At 38.0% G+C, this 21,761-nt stretch overlaps 1 protein-coding gene across 3 annotated transcripts in view; it reads left to right on the forward strand.

Moving 5' to 3' along the window:
• The window catches only part of CAMK4 (calcium/calmodulin dependent protein kinase IV), a 261,081-nt gene extending 239,520 nt beyond the window's left edge, over nt 1-21,561 (forward strand). For all 3 annotated transcript variants that reach the window (XM_025387906.1, XM_025387907.1, XM_025387908.1), the window contains 4 exons: nt 4,972-5,047; nt 10,086-10,212; nt 14,886-15,038; nt 16,095-21,561. In XM_025387906.1, the coding sequence (XP_025243691.1) occupies nt 4,972-5,047; nt 10,086-10,212; nt 14,886-15,038; nt 16,095-16,535 (797 nt within the window). In that variant the 3' untranslated portion in view covers nt 16,536-21,561. The remainder of the gene's footprint in view (nt 1-4,971; nt 5,048-10,085; nt 10,213-14,885; nt 15,039-16,094) is intronic.
• The last annotated feature ends 200 nt before the right edge of the window (nt 21,562-21,761 follow it).

The raw sequence follows: 21,761 nt of genomic DNA on the forward strand, positions 1-21,761 counted from the left end.
TTATACCTTAAAATGATTTTCTTCTTCTATTTTGTTTGGTTTGATAATGAGGTGAGAAAAGATATGAAGGACAGCCAGAGTGCTTATACCATTAAAAGATATATTAATTGATGTTTTTTCTTGAACTAAATTGAAAGTAGCCAACTTTCTCACCCTAAGGAGATCACAGATTAGTAGCATTACTTGCAAGGACATTTAATACTTAGGAGACTTGAAGCTGGGGTGCTAGAGCCTGAACTTTATTATAAAAAAATCTTCTGGCTCTTGGTAAGGGCCTATCTAGATTACTTGAGTGTGTTCTACTTGTTCTGAACAAAGTCAATGCCATATTAACTAGTAATTTAAAATATTAGGCTGGGTACGGTGGCTCACACCTGTAATTCCAGTACTTTGGGAGGCCGAGGCGGGCAAATCACAAGGTCAGGAGTTTGAGCCCAGCCTGAACAACATGGTGAAACCCCATCTCTATTAAAAATACGAACATTAGCTGGGCATGGTGGCGCGCGCCTATAATCCCAGCTACTCAGGAGGCGGAGGCAGAGAATTGCTTGAACCCTGGAGGCACAGGTTGCAGAGAGCCAAGATCATGCTACTGTACTCCAGCCTGAGTGACAAAGAGTGAGACTCCGTCTCAACAACAACCACAAAAAATTAGCTGGGCATGGTGGCAGGCACCTGTAATCCCAGCTACTCAGGAGGCTGAGGCATGAGAACCGCTTGAACCTGGGAGGCGGAGGTTGCAGGTTGCAGTGAGCTGAGATCATGCCATTGGGCTCTTGTCTGGGGAACAATAGTGAAACTCCATCTCAAAAAAAAAAAATTTTATATATATATATTTGAAAGTTATTGAAAATGATATCTAATTATGTCTAGGTATTTTGACTGTGTTTCACCCCAATTTTTTATGATTTTCAAAATGTTATTTTAAAAACAATTATTTTTAAGATAAATTTATTATGGATGGCATAAACACTTTTTATTCCTTTTGTCTGTTATCTTCACTGTGGGATATTTAACTTTTAATGTGGCAAGTTTACTCACATTGCAGTACAATGCTTCACAAAGAAATAAATTGCCTTTGGAGAGTAAGGTTGCACCCAGTGCTGTGACAGATAGGTCAGAACTTGCCATGTCAGGTATGAAAGTCCCTGTAAAGTGGATCCAAAAAGCAGTTTGTGGCACACTATTCATTTTCCTTAGAGTTCTTTCGCTGGGAGCTATTAGCAATGCCTAGAGAAAACACCTGACCCTTGCCAGTATGTGTCTGTCTCTGGTCTGCCCAGGGTGGTAGGGTTGATTTCACTGGAGCCAACAGGATGAGTCCCTACAGGGCAGCATGCACAGTAGCTGTTATAGCAGAAGAAATGAGAAAAGGAACAGGTCTACAGGTTAGAATGCTTGTTCTTGTTCTCTCTTGTTAAATGATCAGTAACACATCCTTTACTAATAATATAATGGGTAGCAGGTTAAAACTCAAAGTTAAGTTGGAAATCAGCTATTTGGATTCATTTACAGTTTAGAGGTAAAAAACCAAGATCCAGAAAATGTAAAAGACTCTCCCAAAATATTTCTATATTTATGTTTAAATGTCAATGTGGGGCTTGATAGCATTTCAGACAGGATAAGATTCACTGATGTGAAGACCTGCATGGAGAAGGACTAACGCATGTTGAATATGCATGCTCAATATGTGTGCATTCGGCCCCTTGACTGGAACAGCTCCCAGAGACAAAAATAGGCAATAGCAGCCCTCCTGCAATGGCAGCATAATCTGAGTTCCCCTTTACAAATGAAAGTTCACTGTCAGGGCTGTTGGGCTCAAAGACACTTTCTGTGGGGTACAGGTTGCTCCAGAGAATGAAAGCTAACCTGACAGAGTGAATGATGATAGTTGGCATCAGCCATGCCTGTTTCTTAATTTTGTTAATTAAACCTTAAAAGAAAAATTTTCTAGGAATAATTCACCTGTAGATTAAATAAAGCTTTTTGGCTGCAGATACAGTTCCTTAAAGGATGCGTCTTGCTGAATTGCTGTGTAGCGTGCTAGAATGCACACCCTCCTTTCACTGTACAGGCTCTTTATCTCATGTAGGGGGCACTTCAAAAAGTTTGTCAGAAAATGGTGAAAAGTGATGAAAAAATATAAACTTTATTTCTCAACATAAACTGCATCAAGGTCAAGACACTTTTGTAAGTGATAACACCAGCCATTTAGTCTATCCCTAGAGAACTGAGGATCCTGGGAATTTAACCATGTCAATGCAGTCTTTTTACATTATTAACTGAAAAAACAATAAGTGTTCCTTATAGAGATTTTAAGATAAGGAAACAAAAAGAAGTCAGAAGGAACCAAGTTACTACTGTAAGGTAGATGCCTGATTATTTTCTATTGAAAGTCTCACCGAATTGTCCTTGTTTGATAAGAGGAATGAGCATGAGCATTTTTGTGGTGGAAAAGGATTCTCTGGTGAATGTGTCCTGGGAATTTTGTTGCTACAGCTTTGGCTAACTCTCTCAAAACAGTCTCATATGAAATGCATGTTATTTTTCTTTGGCCCTCCAGAAAGTCAACAGACAAAATGCCTTGAGCATCCAAATAAACCATTGCCATGACCCTTGCTCTTTACCAATCTGCTTTTGCTTAGATGGACCACTTCCACCTCTTGGTAGCCATTGCTTTGATTGTGCCTTGTCTTCAGGATTATACTGGTAAAGCCATGTTTTATGTCCTGTTATAATTCTTTGAAGAATCGGTTCAGGATTTCAATCCCACTTGTTTAAAATTTCCATTGAAAGCTCTATTTTTGTCTGCATCTGATCTGGGTGCAACAGTGTTGTCATCCATCGAGTGGAAACTTTGCTCAACTTTTAATTTTTCAGTCAGAATTGTGTAAGCTGAACTCACTGAGATGTCTGTGGTGTTGGCTATTGCTTCTGCTGTTGCCAGTCCTCTTCAATTAGGCCATGAGCAAGATTAATTTTTTTTCTCAAAAATTGATGTGAATGATCAGCCACTATGGGCTTCATCTTCAACATTGTCTTATCCCTTCTTAAAATGAGTTATTCTCTTGTATAATGTTAATTTCTTTAGAACATTGTCCCCACAAACTTTTTATGAAGCCTCAATGATTTCGCCATTCTTCCACCCAAGCTTTACCATAAATTTGATGTTTGTTCTTGCTTCAGTTTTAGCAGAATTCATGTTGCTCAGATAGAGGCTCTTTTCAAACTGAAGTCTTCGCCTTTTTAGTGTCTCAAACTAGATCCTGTTTGGACATGTTATGACAAGTTAGTACAAGTTTATTTTGGTACAAAAAATTGTGAGTTTCATGCATAATTTTTTTATAATATGCATTTTCCATGAACTTTTTGAAGACGCCTCATATTTTATGTAACCCAGCTTCTACAGGGAAAAGAAACCTCTAATTGGAACATGATGAGAGTTAAGGGATAGTATGGGAATAGGTCAGTGGAACACCCACAGTATTCCTTCCTGTATGGTAAATCCAGAGTCCCATGAGGATAGCCTCCTTCCAGAGCTCACTTTTTTTCTTTCTTTCTTTTCTTTTTTCTTTCTTTGAGAGAGAGTCTTGTTCTGTTGCCTAGGTTGGAGTGGTGCCATTTCTGCTCACTGCAACCTCTTCCTCCTGGGTTCAAGCTGTTCTCCTTCCTCAGCCTTCCGAGTAGCTGGGATTACAGGCACCTACCACCATGCCTGGCTAATTTTTTTGTATTTTTAGTAGAGACAGGGTTTCACCATGTTGGCCAGGCTGGACTCAAACTCCTGACCTCAGGTGATCCACCTGCCTCGGCCTCCCAAAGTGCTAGAATTACAGGTGTGAGCCACCACGCCCAGCCCCAGAGCTCATCTTGATAGGCAACACTGAATGTTGACATTTCCAGTCAGCATGGACAGAGAATCCTGTTTACTTGCATTCCAACCCCCATCCCAGACAATGTTGTGGTGTCCTCACCCCCAAGGCCTTCCTCAGGCAGCCATCAGCATTAATCAAGAAGCTCCTTCTTCCAGAACGCTGCTGGCACCTACAGCACTTGTGTTCAAAATCAAGAAAGGCCACTCTGGACAACAGGCCTGAGCTCTATTTCTCCATAGATGGTGGGGCTGTCACTTCCCCTTTTCTTCTGTTGTTAAATAGGCAAACAAATAACACCGTTAGTATTCAGGGAAAGTGCCTGGATCCAGTTAATTGCCCATTTTCACAAATCTAAGGTAATAAAAATATAAAAGATACTGCTATTCTCCACACCAGGACTATTTTGTGGCTGAGAAAGCCTGCCTTTTTCACAACAGCAGGCAGAACTAATACAAGCCGCCTCACTGTGCACAGATAAGTTCCCCTTTCTCAGTTCATGACCTCAAGCTGATTAGGATCAGCTGCTCTCTGGAGACCTACATGCATCTCTCAATGCCAGGACATGTGCCAGGGCACCTCCTAGCTCCTGCTGCACCCGTCCAGACTAGATACTTGTCAGCCCTCCTCACCATCTGCGCTGGTTTCTACCCTACACACTGTCAGACCCACACACTCGCTGACACACCCTGCTCCCAGCAGGTCTAGATCTCAAGGCAGCATAATTGTGACTTTTTTCTCCCCTCTTATGCTTAACTTTCTTTCTTTTCTATGTACAAAGCTCCCTTTGAAGTACTGTGTCTATTGTAGCAGAGATATAGCTCTATCTACTTGATTTGAGCAGTATCATTATATTCTGACATAGAATATTAAAGTTAATAGTGTTATTTTATGCATCCCAAACACAGATAGACTATAATCTCTCTTACTAAAATAGACATAAGTATTTATAGCTTCATACTGTGGTTTGGGGAGAGAAGATTGATTATAAAACTGTTCAGAAACTTTTTTGATGAATTTATTTCTTTCCCATTGCTTGATATTAAAATATAAATGTTGACTAAGCTCTAATTTAACACAATTTTCACTTTTTCTGCAGCACCTGAAATTCTCAGAGGTTGTGCCTATGGACCTGAGGTGGACATGTGGTCTGTAGGAATAATCACCTACATCTTGTAAGTGAAGAAAAGCAATATTTATGGAAACTGTTTACCTTTCTGTGACGTTTTCTAGGTACCTCTAATTCTCATAAAAACCGTAAAGATTACTTTTTGCCTTTTTGTGATTTTCTGTTACATATTAAATGCAGTTGGTGATAGAATTTCCTGAAAATGAACATTGCCTTTTATCTTGTAATTTTCTTGAGACCAGAATTCTTGTCCAGGGCTTTCCTATGTCTATATCCACTATGTAATGTACAGCAGATTTAGGGAACAATTTGTTACTTGACAATAGTAAAGAATATGAGCCCAAGACCACCTGTGTAAACTTGCTCTTATTTTACTTATTTGCATCTCATAGAAAATTATTAGACTTATTCCTTTTAAAAGGGCAAATGACTATTTAATTTCTTAAGCAATTCCAAACTGGTATATTTCTTATCAGGAATATTTTAAAAATATTTTAAATGCATTTTAGCTATCAATTTTGTTTCTTATTTCTGTTAGGTTTTCAAGGGTCTTAAATTTAACACCCTACACAAATTTCTTGGGAGAAAAATAAATGAGTGAAATATTTTAACCTCTGGTATCCCCAACTCCATTCCTGAGCTCCTGTCTAGTAAGAAAGAAGGAGTTTCATGAAATTTGCTAAAGACATCTTGGAACTGAAGGTGGTGATGAAAAAAAATCAACCAAATAGAAGAGCATCTGAGAAGGAAGAATACTGTAGAACAACTGAAAAATAAGATATCGATGCTTTCAAGAGTTTAGTTCAAAACAAGGAGACTTAGTTGCCATTTAGAGAGTACTACAAAGTTAGTTGTTGGAATGCATAATATTCAAATTTAGAGAAATTTTGAAGGGTTTGAAAATAGGTATATTAGTCTACCTGGGCTGACATAACAAAATATATAGACTGGGTGGCTTAAATAACAGAAAGCTATTTTCTCACAGTTTGGGGGCTGGAAGTCCAAGACCAGAGTGTCAGCACAGTCAGCTTCTGCTAAGGACCCTCTCCTGGCTTGCAGATGGCCACCCTCTCACAGTGTCCTCACATGGTGGGGAGAGAGAGCAAGCTCTGTGGAGTCTCTTCTTATGAGGGCACTAATCCCATGAGGAAGACCCCACTCTCATGACCTCATCTAAACCTGATTGCCTCCCAAGGGTTCCATCTCCAAATACTATCACATTGGGAGCTGGGGCATCAACATACGGATTTTGGGATTGGAGGGGGGAATACAATTCAGTCCACAGCAGAAAGCTTTTAATTAAAGTTGTTTTTAACTTAATAGTAATCTTAAAAAAATTCAATGTCCTGGTGATATGGACTAGGAATGGGCTAACTGTGGTAGGGCCCACAGGCACGTTGGCAAAATCTAAGTTCACCTGATACACAATGGTTGATATCCAAGATGAAAAGGTTTAACAAGCAACTGATAAAATAGCCACCCACTAATATGTAATACAAAAAGATATTTTGTGTGCTCAATTCCTTGTGTCTTTAGAAAAGCTTGAGAGGGGCAGGGTGCAGTGGCTCACACCTGTAATCCCAGCACTTCAGGAGGCCAAGACGGGTGGATCACGAGGTCAGGAGATCGAGACCATCCTGGCTAACATGGTGAAACCCTGTCTCTACTAAAAATATAAAAAATTAGCAGGATATGGTGGTGGGCGCCTGTAGTCCCAGCTACTCGGGAGGCTGAAGCAAGAGAATGGTGTGAACCCAGGAGGCGGAGGTTGCAGTGAGCCGAGATTGCGCCACTGCACTCCAGCCTGGGCAACAGAATGAAACTCCGACTCAAAAACAAAACAAAAGAAAGCTTGAGAGGAATTTGGAGAGGTAAAGAATCCTATTTTTGTCCCCAAAACGTAGGTTTGCCCCTAAAGTAGAAATATACCCAATTTATGTACCAATATACCAACAATTGTTACATTGTTGAAATGTACTGGGAGGCATTAAGTATTAATGATATGAAAGAACTTTGAGAGATGGAAGTAGGAAATTAAGTTACATTTACCCAGAAAAATTGGAATGTGGAATACATAATACTTAATGATATCACTGACATGGGAAAATGAAGGGAAAAATATAATTACTTGAGAAATATTTTATTGTAACCCTGAAGATAGTTCTAAAATTCTGTCCTATCCCCTAGTCCATTACCAAATTATACAAACTATTTTATATATTTCTTTTATCTTTATAAGCATAAGGTAATTAATTAATAGGTTTAGTTGAAAGTAAGAGTGGTAGCCTTCAAAATGAAAATAATAGTGCTGCTTACAACTAATATTCTTTAGTTTTTGGCTAACTTATGTCAGGCCCTAAGCCTGAGGACGTTTTATTTACTCTGTAGTTCATTAATAATTGGTGAAGCCCACTGGCAAGGTTGACTGGCACATTTTCTCTAGTGGGTTGTGCCACTGGATCTCTGTATCTCCTTTATTGGATTGGTTTAATGTACACTTAGTGGCCTGCTGAGCACCTGAGTCTATGACCTCTAACATCGCACTCATTTCACCAGAGTGGCTTGGAGACAGACACAGTAGAGTATGGAAAGTAACCAAATGGAACTAAAGATCTATTTTGTTAATGCTTCCTGGGAAAGTAAATCTTACAATGAAGCTACATTATGAGCTTCAGTCAGATTCTTTCTTCTGTCTTCCAAATGTTGAGGCATTTGTGTTACCGATATTTGTCTGTACGTACATAAACTCTGGGGCTCTTTTTTTTTTTTTTTTAAATAAAGCTATGAATAGACATTGGATTCCTCCTATCAGTGTAAAGAACTCTGTTACCTCTTTTGTCCCTCTTCTTGTGGCTACTGCTGCATTTTAACTTCACTCTTTGCTTCTTTGTGTGTGTGTGTGTGTGTGTGTGTGTGTGTGTGTGTTTTGAGATGAAGTCTTGCTCTGTCGCCCAGGCTAGAGTGCAGTGGCACAATCTTGACTCACTGCAACCTGCGCCTTGGTTTCAAGCGATTCCCCTGCCTCAGCCCCCCGAGTACCTGGGATTACAGGCACGTGCCACCATGCCCGGCTAATTTTTTGTATTTTTAGTAGAGATGGGGTTTCACCATGCTGGCCAACCTGGTCTCGAACTCCTGACCTCGTGATCCACCTGCCTCAGCCTCCCAAAGTGCTGGGATTACAGGTGTGACCCACCGCGCCCGGCCCACTCTTTCCTTCTTAAGAGTTCTAGCTTGTCACCACCAGGCTATTGATATAGCCTTGCTATTTCTAAGAATGCTATTAGGCTGAAAATGAAGGCCATCCTATTTTTTCTCCCAGGAATTCTCGTATCTTTACCTTTTATACCTAAACCCTCTGCCCCTATAGGCAAAAGCTGCAGGACTGGGTCTTATGATCCGATCAGAAATCAGATAGCATCAGAGATTCAAACTCTCTCCTTTAGCTTTGAACACTACAGTTCTGCCCTAAGGCTTGATGTTGACACCTTTTACCTCTGTCACCAAATAACAAAGTCACTGACAGGACTGAAATGAGAGAAAAGGCATGTGAACACTATAACTCTTGACTGGTCATTTTTGTCTCTAGATTTTCAGAAGGGGAAATATAAGGAAACTCCTACACTAAGTCTGGAAAGCTGGCTCATTCTCCATGACTAACTGCAACAGGCCAAAGGTTTCTAGTGTTGTGGAGAGCAGGGCAGGGCAGGCAAGGCCAGACTCTCCCATTGTCAAGGTGAGGACATGTGTCCCGTCTCACCTTAGGCTGCTCTTCCACAGGCAGGTTGGGAGTGGGATTCTCTGTGCAGACTGTTCAGTAGGGAAAGGGAGAATGCGTTGGCCCAGGCCTCTGCACTGTCAGGCCTTGCATTTTTCTCGCTGGCTCCAGAATATCTGGAAGAGGACAAAAATTCTCCCAGTGGGACATTCTGTGAGCAAAAGGACATACGAAACTGCTTCGTTCTAAAAACTCATTTTATTAGGATGCACTTTAATTTTTCATGCTATGTGTAACAAACCTGCATGTTGTGCACATGTACCCTAGAACATAAAGTATAAAAAAAAAAAAAATTCATGGTGTGTACCAACCTGGTCAGCTTGAGGGAAGTCTTTGGGAAAATGTCTTTTATTCATCCTCCCTCCCACCCTCTTTTTTTTTCAAATGCAACACATGCAACACATGCCCTGGCATGGGCTTTTTTAAGCAGTTCCCTCTTGGTCCCTACTGATTTTAGAACTTCCACCCATCTATAAACAGTGGACGTTTGGTGGTCCCAAACAACTCGCTTTTCCTCTCTCTCTTGTTAAGATGCCCAAGATTGTTCTCTGTCCCTTTTATCCCATTTTTCCCATTCATTTTTAAGCTGACTCCATAGTAGAAAATGATACAAAGAATAAGGTAAATTGAGGCTGCTCATCTCTTTGGCTGCATCTGGTGGCTATATTAATATTAAACATCTTTTAAGGTCATTCCCTGACAATAGTTTCAGCTCCCATCTTTGTTCACTCTGAAATCCAAACTGGAATGGAATGGAAATATCATAAAGCTTTATTCATTTCTATGGAGGATTTCATAGAATAGGGCAGAATAAAAATAAGTGAAAATTTCTTCTTTCCACTTTTTAATTTCTTTACTTTCAAAATCTCAGCTCTTCCCTTTCATACTAAATTGGAAGTCTGTTCAATCTCTGTCTGCCTGTCTGTCTGTCTTCTCAATACCTGTCAAAAAGTCCATGGAAAGGCTTTAGCATAATGTCTGTAATGTTAGCTATTATTATTCTTGTTCTTCTGTGTAATAAGAATTATAAAAATTATTGTTATTACACAATAATTATAATTATTATTATAGCTTTTTGTAGAAATCCTAAGTTGGTTTTATATTAATTCCTACTTCCTGAGGACTTGATTATGTGTTTACACTATCAATAGTGAATTGTAATAACGCAATTGCATGCTCGTGCTAAGTAGACTTGCTTCCATAGTAGGAAGCTGTGAAAAAGAACAGTCTTGAATTCCTACAGAAATTTGATGAAATATACTTGAGATTTTAAAGACATTTTATTCTCTATATTTTGTTCCTCTAGACTTTGTGGATTTGAACCATTCTATGATGAAAGAGGCGATCAGTTCATGTTCAGAAGAATTCTGAATTGTGAATATTACTTTATCTCCCCCTGGTGGGATGAAGTATCTCTAAATGCCAAGGACTTGGTAAGTGTAACCAAAACAAAATGAAACAAAATGAAATAAATTTATTTTTAACTAATTAATGGGCAGTACAATTTTTTAAAATTTTACCCTTATTAATATCGTGTTTTCTTTCAATTTTAAAGTATTTTTAATAAAATTAGTTCATTAATAAATTTTCCTTAGAGAATAAAAACTAGATATGTTTTTGACTCCTCACTAGTTGAATTATCATAAACTACAATTACTACAGTATTAATGAGCTTTTAATACCTGATAAGTATTAATACCTTGCTTATGAAGAAAGCTGTGCTGGGTAAATTCAAACACAATTTACACAGAATTCTGTTTTAACATGGCTTGCAATTGCCTAGAATTTAGATATACTTCATTTCTTTTTTTTTTTTTTTTTTTTTGAGACAAGGTCTCACTGTCACCCAGACTGGAGTGTAATGGCATGATCATGGCTCACTGTAGCCTCCAACTCCTGGGCTTAAGCAATCCTCCTACCTCAACCTCCTGAGTAGCTGGGACACAGGTGCATGCCACCACACCCGGCTAATTTTTAAATGTTTTTTTGTAAATATGGGGTCTTGCTATGTTGCCCAGGCTGGTCTCAAACTCTTGCCCTCAGGCAATTCTCCCACTTTGGCCTCCCAAAGTGCTGGGATTACAGGTGTGAGCCACTGCACCCAGCCTAGATATACTTCAAGTAAAACAATATTGCTTCCTGAAATTTCATTCAAATTTATTAAAATGTCCTGATAGTAACATAAGTCCCATTATGTATCATTGGCATTATAAAAATGTTCCACTGTGTTAATAGTTCATTTTATTTGTTTGTTTTTACATCGCTTCTCACTTAAGTTAATACTGACTTAACTTAAGTCATTTGTTTGCATTCAGGAAATCCATACCTTCTGGGGAGGTCACTCATCACTTATAAAATAAAGAAGATGCTAACATGAGATTGAAACATTTATCATCAATCCACTAGAGAAAAACCACACGGACATAATCGAAAGCTGACTTTTGAATCATAGAAGGTTAGATGTACAAGAGGACTAGATGCCTCCTAAGAGGCATCTAGATGTACAAGTGGACAATTATGTACAACATGCCTCTTAGATGTACAACATGCCTCTTAGGAGGCATCTAGTCCTCCTCTCATTTTAAAGATGAGAATGCTAAACACCAGAGAGGTGAAATGATTGCTAAGGTCACACAGCTTCCCAGCAGAAAGACATTATTAGGGCTGATCCAGTTTTCCAGACTCCCTTTCCAGTGCTCTTTTTTCTTCAAGCATTTCTTCCTTACCCTCTGTGTCCCTTCATGGAACAGACTCCCTAAGGCTCATGGCTTTTCCAGCATGACTGGGAAGAGAAAGTCAGTGTGTGTGATGTGTGATATATAGATATGTCATTGCAACTCCTTCCTCAAGTCATACCTCATGCTCCCAAACATCCCTTGAATCCATCCAGTTCTCTCCCCTGGACCACTGCCCCAACCTCCTATCTGATTTGCCTGCCTCTTCTCATGTCTTTCTCAAATACAGTCTGCACAGGATTCAAAGGGATGGTCTTATAAATAAATCACATCATGTCCTTGTCCTGCTTTAAGAATCTTAGGATAAAATCCAAAACCCATAACAAGATCTACATGATGCTGCCTGGTCTGGGGCCTGCCAGTCTCTCCTGTGCCATCACTCACTTCACATCTCTCTCCTTTGCTCACTCTTCAGTCTAGTGCACCACATTTCTAATTTATCATCAGCATATCTCAGGATATTGCCGTGGCTCTTTCTTCTGCTCTGTAATGTTCTCTCTTTCTTCCTCCCCACCTTCTCCTCCATTACACATACACCCATACACACACACACACACACACACACACACCTGGGTAACTCTTATTCTCAAGCCCCAGCTGCCACTAGAGATCCCTTGGGAGGCATGATCGGCCTTCCCCTTCAGTCCCTCCCACCTACAGTCAGTCCCTTCTGCCAAAATCTTCCTTTACCCCCTGCACTCCCCAGTTCATAACAGTCATCACTTATATATTTAATGGTCCTCCCTAATTAGATTTTAAGCTCTGAGGCAGGACAAAGCATGTGTACCCAGACCTCAGAACCACATGGGTATATAGTACAGACTCAGTAAATGTTCATTGGATGAAACAATGGATCCGGAAGTACACCATTAAGTTTTAGAGCCTGACACACCTGGATTTAAGTGCCCCCTTTGTCATGTCCTGGAAGTATAACCTTGGGCTCATGATCTAACCTTGCCATGCTTTAGTTTTCTCATCTAGGATAATTGTACCTATCTCTAGGTTGTTGTGAGAATTAAGGAACATAATCTATGTTAAGTAACTAATATCAACTAACTTAGTAATAGTACTCTTATTTAGCCTTCCTTCCATTTCTTTTCACCCTTAATAAATATTAAGTGAATAAGAGGGTTAGCTTTGATGTTCCTTCATTCAGCTAGATCCCATGTTAGTTTATCACTGCTTAAAACTTCAGAACTGGAAGAATCCTTGAGCTCCATAAATGTATACTTACTAAAAAAACCCACATCTGTTGTGCCATCGGCAGAGACTAAGTGCTGAGGAGTTGGGGAATTGAATGTAAGGGGTACCACAGGGTAATGGCGAGGTTTTGAGTGTGATTCTGACCTTCAGAAAGTTTCCTAACAATTCAGTTAGGATTGTTATCAATATCTTCAAATGTAAAGATTAGCAATGGTATATATAAATTTTTGGTGCACATTGACTTTCAATAAATTCTTTGCATTTTCATGAGGAAGATAGTAATGATGAGGGAGAGGAGAAAAATGATTCGAAAATAAAAAGAAAATACCTAATTGTCAAAAATGTTGTAAGGATTAGGTCTCATTTACATAAAATTATTAATAGCCCTGTTCAACAGATGATAGCTATGACTACTATCAGATTTTTATTTACTACCATACCTTCTTTCTCTTAACCATCCTGCCTTCCTCCATGTCCTCTCAGATTTTAAGCCTAAAAAGCCTCATGTCTCTGTCCACTACAAATCTAGCCCAAACACACATTCTTTGCAGAAAGGAAGTGAACAGAGAACCAGATAGTATTTATTCCTCATTTGCCTTGCCACCTGATTTCCTTAGCCTGTGTTCACGTCTCCTTAGGTAATTAGAGGTAGAAAAAACCTGAGACTTAAAACCACTCAAAGCTCCTTATTTTACACATGAGCAGGCCAAGGTACAGAAAGAGTGACCGCCTTGGAGACGTCATGGTGTAGTGGCCACAAGATGCACTCTGACATACACAGACCTGAGTTTAAATACAGGCTCCATCAATTCCAAATTGTCTGACCTGAGGCAAGTCACTAACTCTTTCTGAGCTTCCCTCCTTCCCTCATTTATGAATTGGCACTATTAGTTCCAAATGATAAGGCTACTAAAAGATGACATGAGTTTTGAAAACCTTATATATGCATCTAAGAAGCAATTACAAAGGAATTAAAGTGGAAATAAGATTCTGTAAGGAAAGGGCCTGAGGGGATGTCCACAGGCAATTCATATGTTTGTCTATATCTAGGCTCACAAAAGTAGCGAGCGGCATAACCAGGGCTTGAATGTACTTCCTGACTCCCAATAGTCTCTACATCATATCAGGTCACCCCTACTAAGCCCAGGATTGTGGATTATTTTATTTGTTGACCTTCCTGGCAATTTATTGACTGCCTATCCTCACAAGCAGTAGTAAACCTCCAAGAATGGGCTGCCATTGATTGAATTCCATTCTTTAAGCAAATCATGCCCTCAAGCCACTGACTTCCTGGATTATAAAATGATGTTTAAATTCTAGGCTTAGTCCTTCAAGTACCCTCAAGGGGTTAGAAAGAACTGTAAACCCCGCCGGGCGCGGTGGCTCAAGCCTGTAATCCCAGCACTTTGGGAGGCCGAGGCGGGTGGATCACAAGGTCAGGAGATCGAGACTATCCTGGCTAACATGGTGAAACCCCGTCTCTACTAAAAATACAAAAACCTAGCCGGGCGCGGTAGCGGGCGCCTGTAGTCCCAGCTACTCGGAGGCTGAGGCGGGAGAATGGCGTGAACCCGGGGGGCGGAGCTTGCAGTGAGCCGAGCTCGCGCCACTGCACTCCAGCCTGGGAGACACAGTGAGACTCCGTCTCAAAAAAAAAAAAAAAAAAAAAAAAAAAAAAGAAAGAAAGAACTGTAAACCCCAAGATAGAAACATACGGTAGTATTCCGTAAGTGCTGGGCTACTCTCCCTGTTGTTTGCCATTTAATCCCCACAGAAAGAATGATGGTGCATGAATGATTCCATTCTGTTACCATAGAGATGTACTTTAAGTTTTGAATTCTAGGTGATTGTGAAGTGCAGCCCAGAATTATTTTGCTGGTTCTGCCTTAAAAGAACTTCCAGTCCACAGGCAAGTGAGCAGCTGTTTCTTGACTTCTGTTGGAAAGCCGTCTGCTACTTTGGGGGTATATGGCCCTGTCTTCTCAGACTCCCTCAGCTACTGCTACCTGAAGCCATTCCTACCTACAGTAGGACTTAAACAATTTTTTTCTAACATGTATTTAGTGGTACTGCTGGGAAATAGAACAAGACCTGCAAGTTTGTAAGCTGAGGGCAAGCCCAGGTCATCATAAAAACCTCACTAAGTTTATGGTTCTTTATTATTTCAGGTCAGAAAATTAATTGTTTTGGATCCAAAGAAACGGCTGACTACCTTTCAAGCTCTCCAGCATCCGTGGGTCACAGGTAAAGCAGCCAATTTTGTACACATGGATACCGCTCAAAAGAAGCTTCAAGAATTCAATGCCCGGCGTAAGCTTAAGGTAAGATAGCATATATTTTGTTTTGTTTTGTTTTCAAAAAAATTATCTCCTCTTGATCTATCAATAATAGTTCTAACGTTCTTCATCTAATACTATTATTTATTTCTTAAGGCACCAGGGCAAATCCTGCTTTGAAATTCCAATAAGGCTGACACAAAGCTACTTATACTCTTATAAGGAATTCATGATTAATAAAGGGAATTTGTTTTAGGTTGATATTTACATACCAAATATATTATTGCTGCTTCTCATCTAATTAAAGTGTACTGCTTAAATAGCATTGTTCAGGAAAAACTGATATTCAGAAAATTGTTTTCTTTCAGAATATGTAAAACTTGGGAAACAATTTTTGAAACTATATTTACTAATATAGATAAATAATTTACTTGACAAAAATTTTAAAAATTAAGTGATATAGTAAATTACTTATCATTTTATATAGTACCTATGGAATAGAGATTAGGAGCTTTTCTATTACATAACTGTGTTTAGGACTAACTATGTAAGTAGAGGATCTCAGAGAGCAGCTAGGAGTCAGAGTTAGGGTCCTATGCCACCATTGCTTACAGTCTGATACAGAGTAAACAAATCTGAAAGGTTCCATGGTCAAATTAATTATAAATACCCCAAATTAAATAGTATTGACTTAACCTAGGATTTCTCAAGCTAGTTTGATTATGGAACTCTTGTATCCCCATGATGACATCCATATGGTAAAAACTACTAACATCCACAGAACTAGTGTTCCATAAAACAAATACACTAGGAAACACAGTTTAAAATTTTCAAAGATTGGTTAGTCACAGGTAAACACACGTACTCAGGCTTTCAGTTGTCCAGATGGTTAAATACACTAATTTGTATTTAATTAGAGATTAAAGAGGTTTTACTGTTCATTCTCCAAATTTTATTTTGGCAAACATGTAGGAATAAGGTACTTTGAAAACTTTAAAACTAACCTATAAAATAGAATCCCTAAATGCAAAGCTGGGGTTGAGCTCTGATTTGGGGTGTTAAAGCAGAGGTAACACTTGACACTCTTCTGTTTCCAATCAGGCAGCGGTGAAGGCTGTGGTGGCCTCTTCCCGGCTGGGAAGTGCCAGCAGCAGCCATGGCACTATCCAGGAGAGCCACAAGGCTAGCCGAGACCCTTCTCCAATCCAAGACGGCAACGAGGACATGAAAGCTATTCCAGAAGGAGAGAAAATTCAAAGCGATGGGGCCCAAGCCGCAGTTAAGGGGGCACAGGCTGAGCTGATGAAGGTGCAAGCCTTAGAGAAAGTTAAAGGTTCAGATATAAATGCTGAAGAGGCCCCCAGGATGGTGCCCAAGGCAGTGGAGGATGGGATAAAGGTGGCTGACCTGGAACTAGAGAAGGGCCTAGCAGAGGAGAAGCTGAAGACTGTGGAGGAAGTAGCAGCTCCCAGGGAAGGGCAAGGAAGCTCTGCTGTGGGCTTTGACGTTCCACAGCAAGATGTGATCCTGCCAGAGTACTAAACCAGCTTCCTTCAGATCTGGAAGTCAAACACCGGCATTTTATGTACTTTGTCCTTCAGCAAGGAAGGTGTGGAAGCATGATATGTACTATAGTGATTCTGTTTTTGAGGTGCAAAAAAAATACATATATACCAGTTGGTAATTCTAACTTCAATGCATGTGACTGCTTTATGAAAATAATAGTGTCTTCTATGGCATGTAATGGATACCTAATACCGATGAGTTAAATTTTGCAAGTAAACACAACATAACACTTAAAAACATACATTTTCAGCAACCAGTGGCACATATTTGAAGTGAATAGTAGCAAATTGTTTTTGCTTTGAAAACCTAGCCATCCTACATCCTTTGGATTTCTTCACAAGGCAGTAATTCCTTTGAACTACTGCTTAGCTAATATTAGGCAGTGCTAAAAGACATGTTCCCATAAGTTTTACAACATTTTACTTTTTATCATTGATGTGTTCAAACTGTTTACAAGGAGATGCTTGTAGATATAGTTGTACATATATGCAAAAAAAAAAAAAAATCTACTTGCAATGGTAAGAAATTGAAGTATCCTTTAAAGGCCATGAAGCCATATGTCCCTAAAGCTTGTGTGTGCAGAATGCTTTATTTTATTCTTATTTATATATACTATATTAATAATAATCAAAATGTTCTAAGATTCTGCCATTTTACAACCCTGGAGGAAGTAATTTACAAACTCATGCTGAGTTTCATTCTTTCCTTCACCTGCTCTCCAATAAGATGACTTTCTGATAGACAAAGCTTAGGGCATAATAAAGAAACAGGGAAGAAAAGAAGGTAAGACTGTACTTAAACTGATGAAGATAAGATTGATTCCTTTTCATTTTCCAGATAAAATTGTATTTACTCATGAATTTATACAAATTTACAGATAAGAACATTTTAATGCATAAAATCTATAATTACCAAGGCTCAAATATTTACAAAAATCTATTTCACAGGTTACTGCCAAAATGTCTTAATAGAGTAGGAATAATATTCTGTTATAAGATTATTAATTATTGACTTTAATAGAGTAAGAAAACATTATTCTTTACCAAAGCTCTTTTTTTAATCCAATTGATGGTTATCGACACATATCACTTACAAACTAAAATTCTTTATGAAAAGCTAATATGTCTTTTTCTCATATTTGGAATGAAAGTACCCACATTTTACAATGTAGTATTGAGAATGTGCCTGTCAAGAAATTTAGCACAATGCAATTTATTTACCTTAAAAAACAAACAAAAACAAAAATAAAGAAAAATACTGATTTCAAATCAGTCTCTTAAAAAGCTGGAACATTAGACCTAGTATTTTATTATGATTTTTCCCAGAATAAATATAATTTCTCCTTGACTTTCATAGAAACACTTTCCCCTTATAGAAATTGCACTAAGTATCTCCAATTTATTTCTAGTTTGAGTTGAAATGAATATTTTATCAGATTAATTATGTGTCTATTTTTGGTGGGTTAATTTTAAAAAGAATTCATTTTAAAAAATAATTATTTTCAGAGACCAAATTAAAGACAATAAAAAATGGCTATCACATAAAATTCCTTATTAAAAAAAGAGATCTTAAATTATGTTGGCTCTCCCTCAAAACTATTAAATTAGAAAATGAAATTAAAGCTCCAGGTTGTAGAGGCTGTTGGACCTCAGTTGACTTTCTTCTTTTCAATCACAAATCTCCCTCTACTACTATTCTCATGGGAAGGAAACAAGGTAGGACTTCTTATCTTTCATAGTTTAAGAATCTTAACAGGTCACTGATATGGAGCCCTGAAGAGGCACATCATCTGGGCTCAGAATATTATTTTTTGTTTTGTTTTATTTGTACTATCTAGTAGAGAGCACTTTTCTTATTCCCTCTGTCCTTCCTTCCTTGTTTAATTATTCCATCTCAGAATTCCCATGTTGTCCATTATAAGGGGCTCACTGTTTTTAACCTTTAAGAATGCCTTCTTTATTAAGCATGAAGATTTCCATTTAAGAGGATCAATTTCCTGTTGTACTTTTTACCACGAGACTGAACACACACACACATACACACACACACACACACACGTATGTATTGGAAGAGCAAAGAGAGGGAAGGGGGTCTTGTTAGAAAGTGGCACTTAGCTGAAAGATCAGAACACATCATTCCTCCCTGCTCACCCCCATACTGTTCCAAGGGCAGTTGTTACATTATTCCCACACTACAGTAGGGCTGACTGCATTCGTTGGCCCTGTGAACTATAGAAACAACATTGCAAATACCTTGGCCAATGTGTATTTTAGAATTTACTCATTTAAATGAGTGCATATTACCACTCCTCAACATGAGTACTCAAGAGTTGAGGATAATTCCCTCTATCTTTTTAAACCTATAAACTACATTTCTAAAAAATCAATGGGAGTTTTAAATTTTGACTCATGTTAGAGATTAGATTCTGATAATGACTATATAGTGACTAATTTCATTGTTTCAGTAGGAAACAAGTCAAACTTTCAAAAACGTTGGTCATTTCAGTCAAATTATTCAAAGATTTCATATATATACATCCTAAGTTAAGATATTTATGTTAACATTTTTGAAAGAACAGTCAATGTTTATATTGTTTAGATTGCTTGTTAAAATGGAATGTATTGTATATTTCAAAGATTACTTAGCTAAATAATAGTAGACAGAGATTTAATTTAACAAAATTCTTCATTACATCACTCCTAATTGGCAATATAGTCACAAAGCAAAATAATTAAAATTTCAGCAAACAATAAATTACATTTTGCATTTTAGAGCTAACAATTATCAAGTTACATTATGGGTTTTTATTTTGAGATAAGTTCAGATACATAGCATAAACTAGGTTTTGTTGTTTTTTTCTTTTAACTATGAAGGACAGTCTTGAATTATTTCCCCCATTAACAAAGTCTAATTGGAATCCAGTATTTTTTCTCAAACTAATTTCACTTGTCCCAGAACACATAAATAGGTAAAAATTAGAATAATATGGTTGTAGAACTTAACTGTCCACAAGTGCATTATATAAATATAAATATAATGCAAGCACATGTCATTTAAGATTTTCTATTAGTCACATTTTAAGAAAAATAGATGAAATTATAGTATTTTTAATCCAATTCATCCAAATTATTCTATCAATATATAGGTAATATTAAAATTTAATGAGATATTTTGAATTATTTTTATACTGTTTTCAAAATCAGGAGTGTATGTTAGGCCTTTGGTACATCAAGTGCTCAATAGTCACATGTGGCTAGTGGCTACCATATTAGACAGCACTGGTCTAGATACTTTTTATTTTCAGCAAAGTGACACTTGAAGTTCTATGCTTAGATTTAAGTGGCCTGTTTTCACATTGAGGAGCTGGTGGGAGGCCAAAAAGAAAGTGTTTCAGAAATGTTACACACTGAGTAAAAGCTTATTGACCACTCCTGCCCATTCATGTGCTTCAGAGGGGAAATGATTCCTAACATGACTTCAAAGAACAACACTTTCCTGGGCATTACTAAATTATCTCCTGACTAATCCCTCTGATTCCTGATGGGCCCTGGAGTCTTGACTACAGCCTAGAGTCTCCTGAGTACTGCCATGATGCCAATAGTATTCTTGCTTACCAAAATCTACTGTCAGCCAACCATGTGTCTTCATTCAGGAAGGACTGCACATAGAATCCGATTTTGAGGCCTGGATTAAGCTGCATGCCATCCTTGTATCACAGGCAATATGTCTTTCTGGAAATCTACTGAACCATCCGAAATCTGCATGATGAAGATTGTGTAATGATGGTGATATCATGCCAGTTATCCTCAAAATGGGAATATGACCATTAGCTGGCATTTTTAGATTTCCTTAGAAGGGTTTAATCAACACTGCCATTACGCATGGATTTAACACAAGACTTTTGAAAATTTTTTACATACTGATTTTAGAATAATCCTCAAGGTTCTATAGTCATTTTTAGTGGAAGACTTAAAAAGAAAGGAACAATTTTTACTGTGACTTCAATTTCATAGTATTTTAAACATATTTTGTAATTCGGAACGTTTAGCAATCCCTGTGTCCTGTTTCACATGCATGGTACCTGATAGTGGGTTGCCTACAGGCGGAAGATTTGGAGAGAGCCATTGTGTTTCATAAATCAGTTTTTATTGCACAGAAGCAGCTGGTTGTATTTCAAGTTGGAAAAAGAAAAGAAAATGCCAGAAAAGGCAAAGGATAAACTTAGTAAGCCATTTATTTTGTTTTAGAATTGTTTTTGCAAAGCAAATTTTTTTTTAAAAAAGGCCAACAAAGTGAATCAGCAGTAGCATTTTCTTGATGAACGTTGACTCAATGTATAATTAACAAATATACATAGCAGAGTCAGTCATAGTGCCATTATGTCACTTATTTGTCATTGCAAAGTATTCAGTCTTGTTGTCTAGATTTACTTTAGATGGTGCAAAATTTCCAGACAGTAACCTATGTAAAAGGATTTGTAATTTCCTTATAATTCCTGCCTATTAGTCCATATTCTAATTTCCTTATGTTCATCACTGATGTGTTCCTGATCAGGGTCATTGCTAGTAGTTGAGCATTTACTGGTTGAACACTGTTTAATGGTTAGATGTTATGTGTGTCTGCATTTAAAAAAAAATGTACATGTTATTTCATTATTGGTATTATAATATTCATAACCACATGATAAACAGAAATGTACTCAATAATTTCCTATAACATTTTCCAAAGTGCTTTTATTCCCCTGACACACTCAGGGTGAATTTTTGGCTCCTTGGCAAACCAAAAAAAAAAAAAAAAAGGAGCGAGACCACTGGAGAGAAATCAGCCAGCCACCCACAGTAACCAAGTTCAGCATTTCCTCTTTCTGTATTTTGACCAATATATTAAGAGCAAGTTTTGTCATTATTACTCCTTGTGGATATTACCTGAGATCAAATAATATAATCTCAGCTCATAGAACTTAGCCATTTCTATACTTATCTTGGAGAGCAATAACAAACTTGATTAATTTATGTTTGGTTATTTAAAATTCCAACTTTCATAAATGCTCTGTGATGTACTCAAGACAATTGGATTGTGTGATATTAACTTCAAGAACTCAGTCTGTTCCCTGTCATCTGGATCAGAGGTCTACCAGGGCAAAATAGAAGCCTTGCCGAGAAAGTGAACCATCTTACTCTCCTTCAAAGGAATCAGATATTG

This window comes from Theropithecus gelada, chromosome 6 (assembly GCF_003255815.1).
Source record: "Theropithecus gelada isolate Dixy chromosome 6, Tgel_1.0, whole genome shotgun sequence".
In the NCBI taxonomy this organism is placed as follows: domain Eukaryota; kingdom Metazoa; phylum Chordata; class Mammalia; order Primates; family Cercopithecidae; genus Theropithecus; species Theropithecus gelada.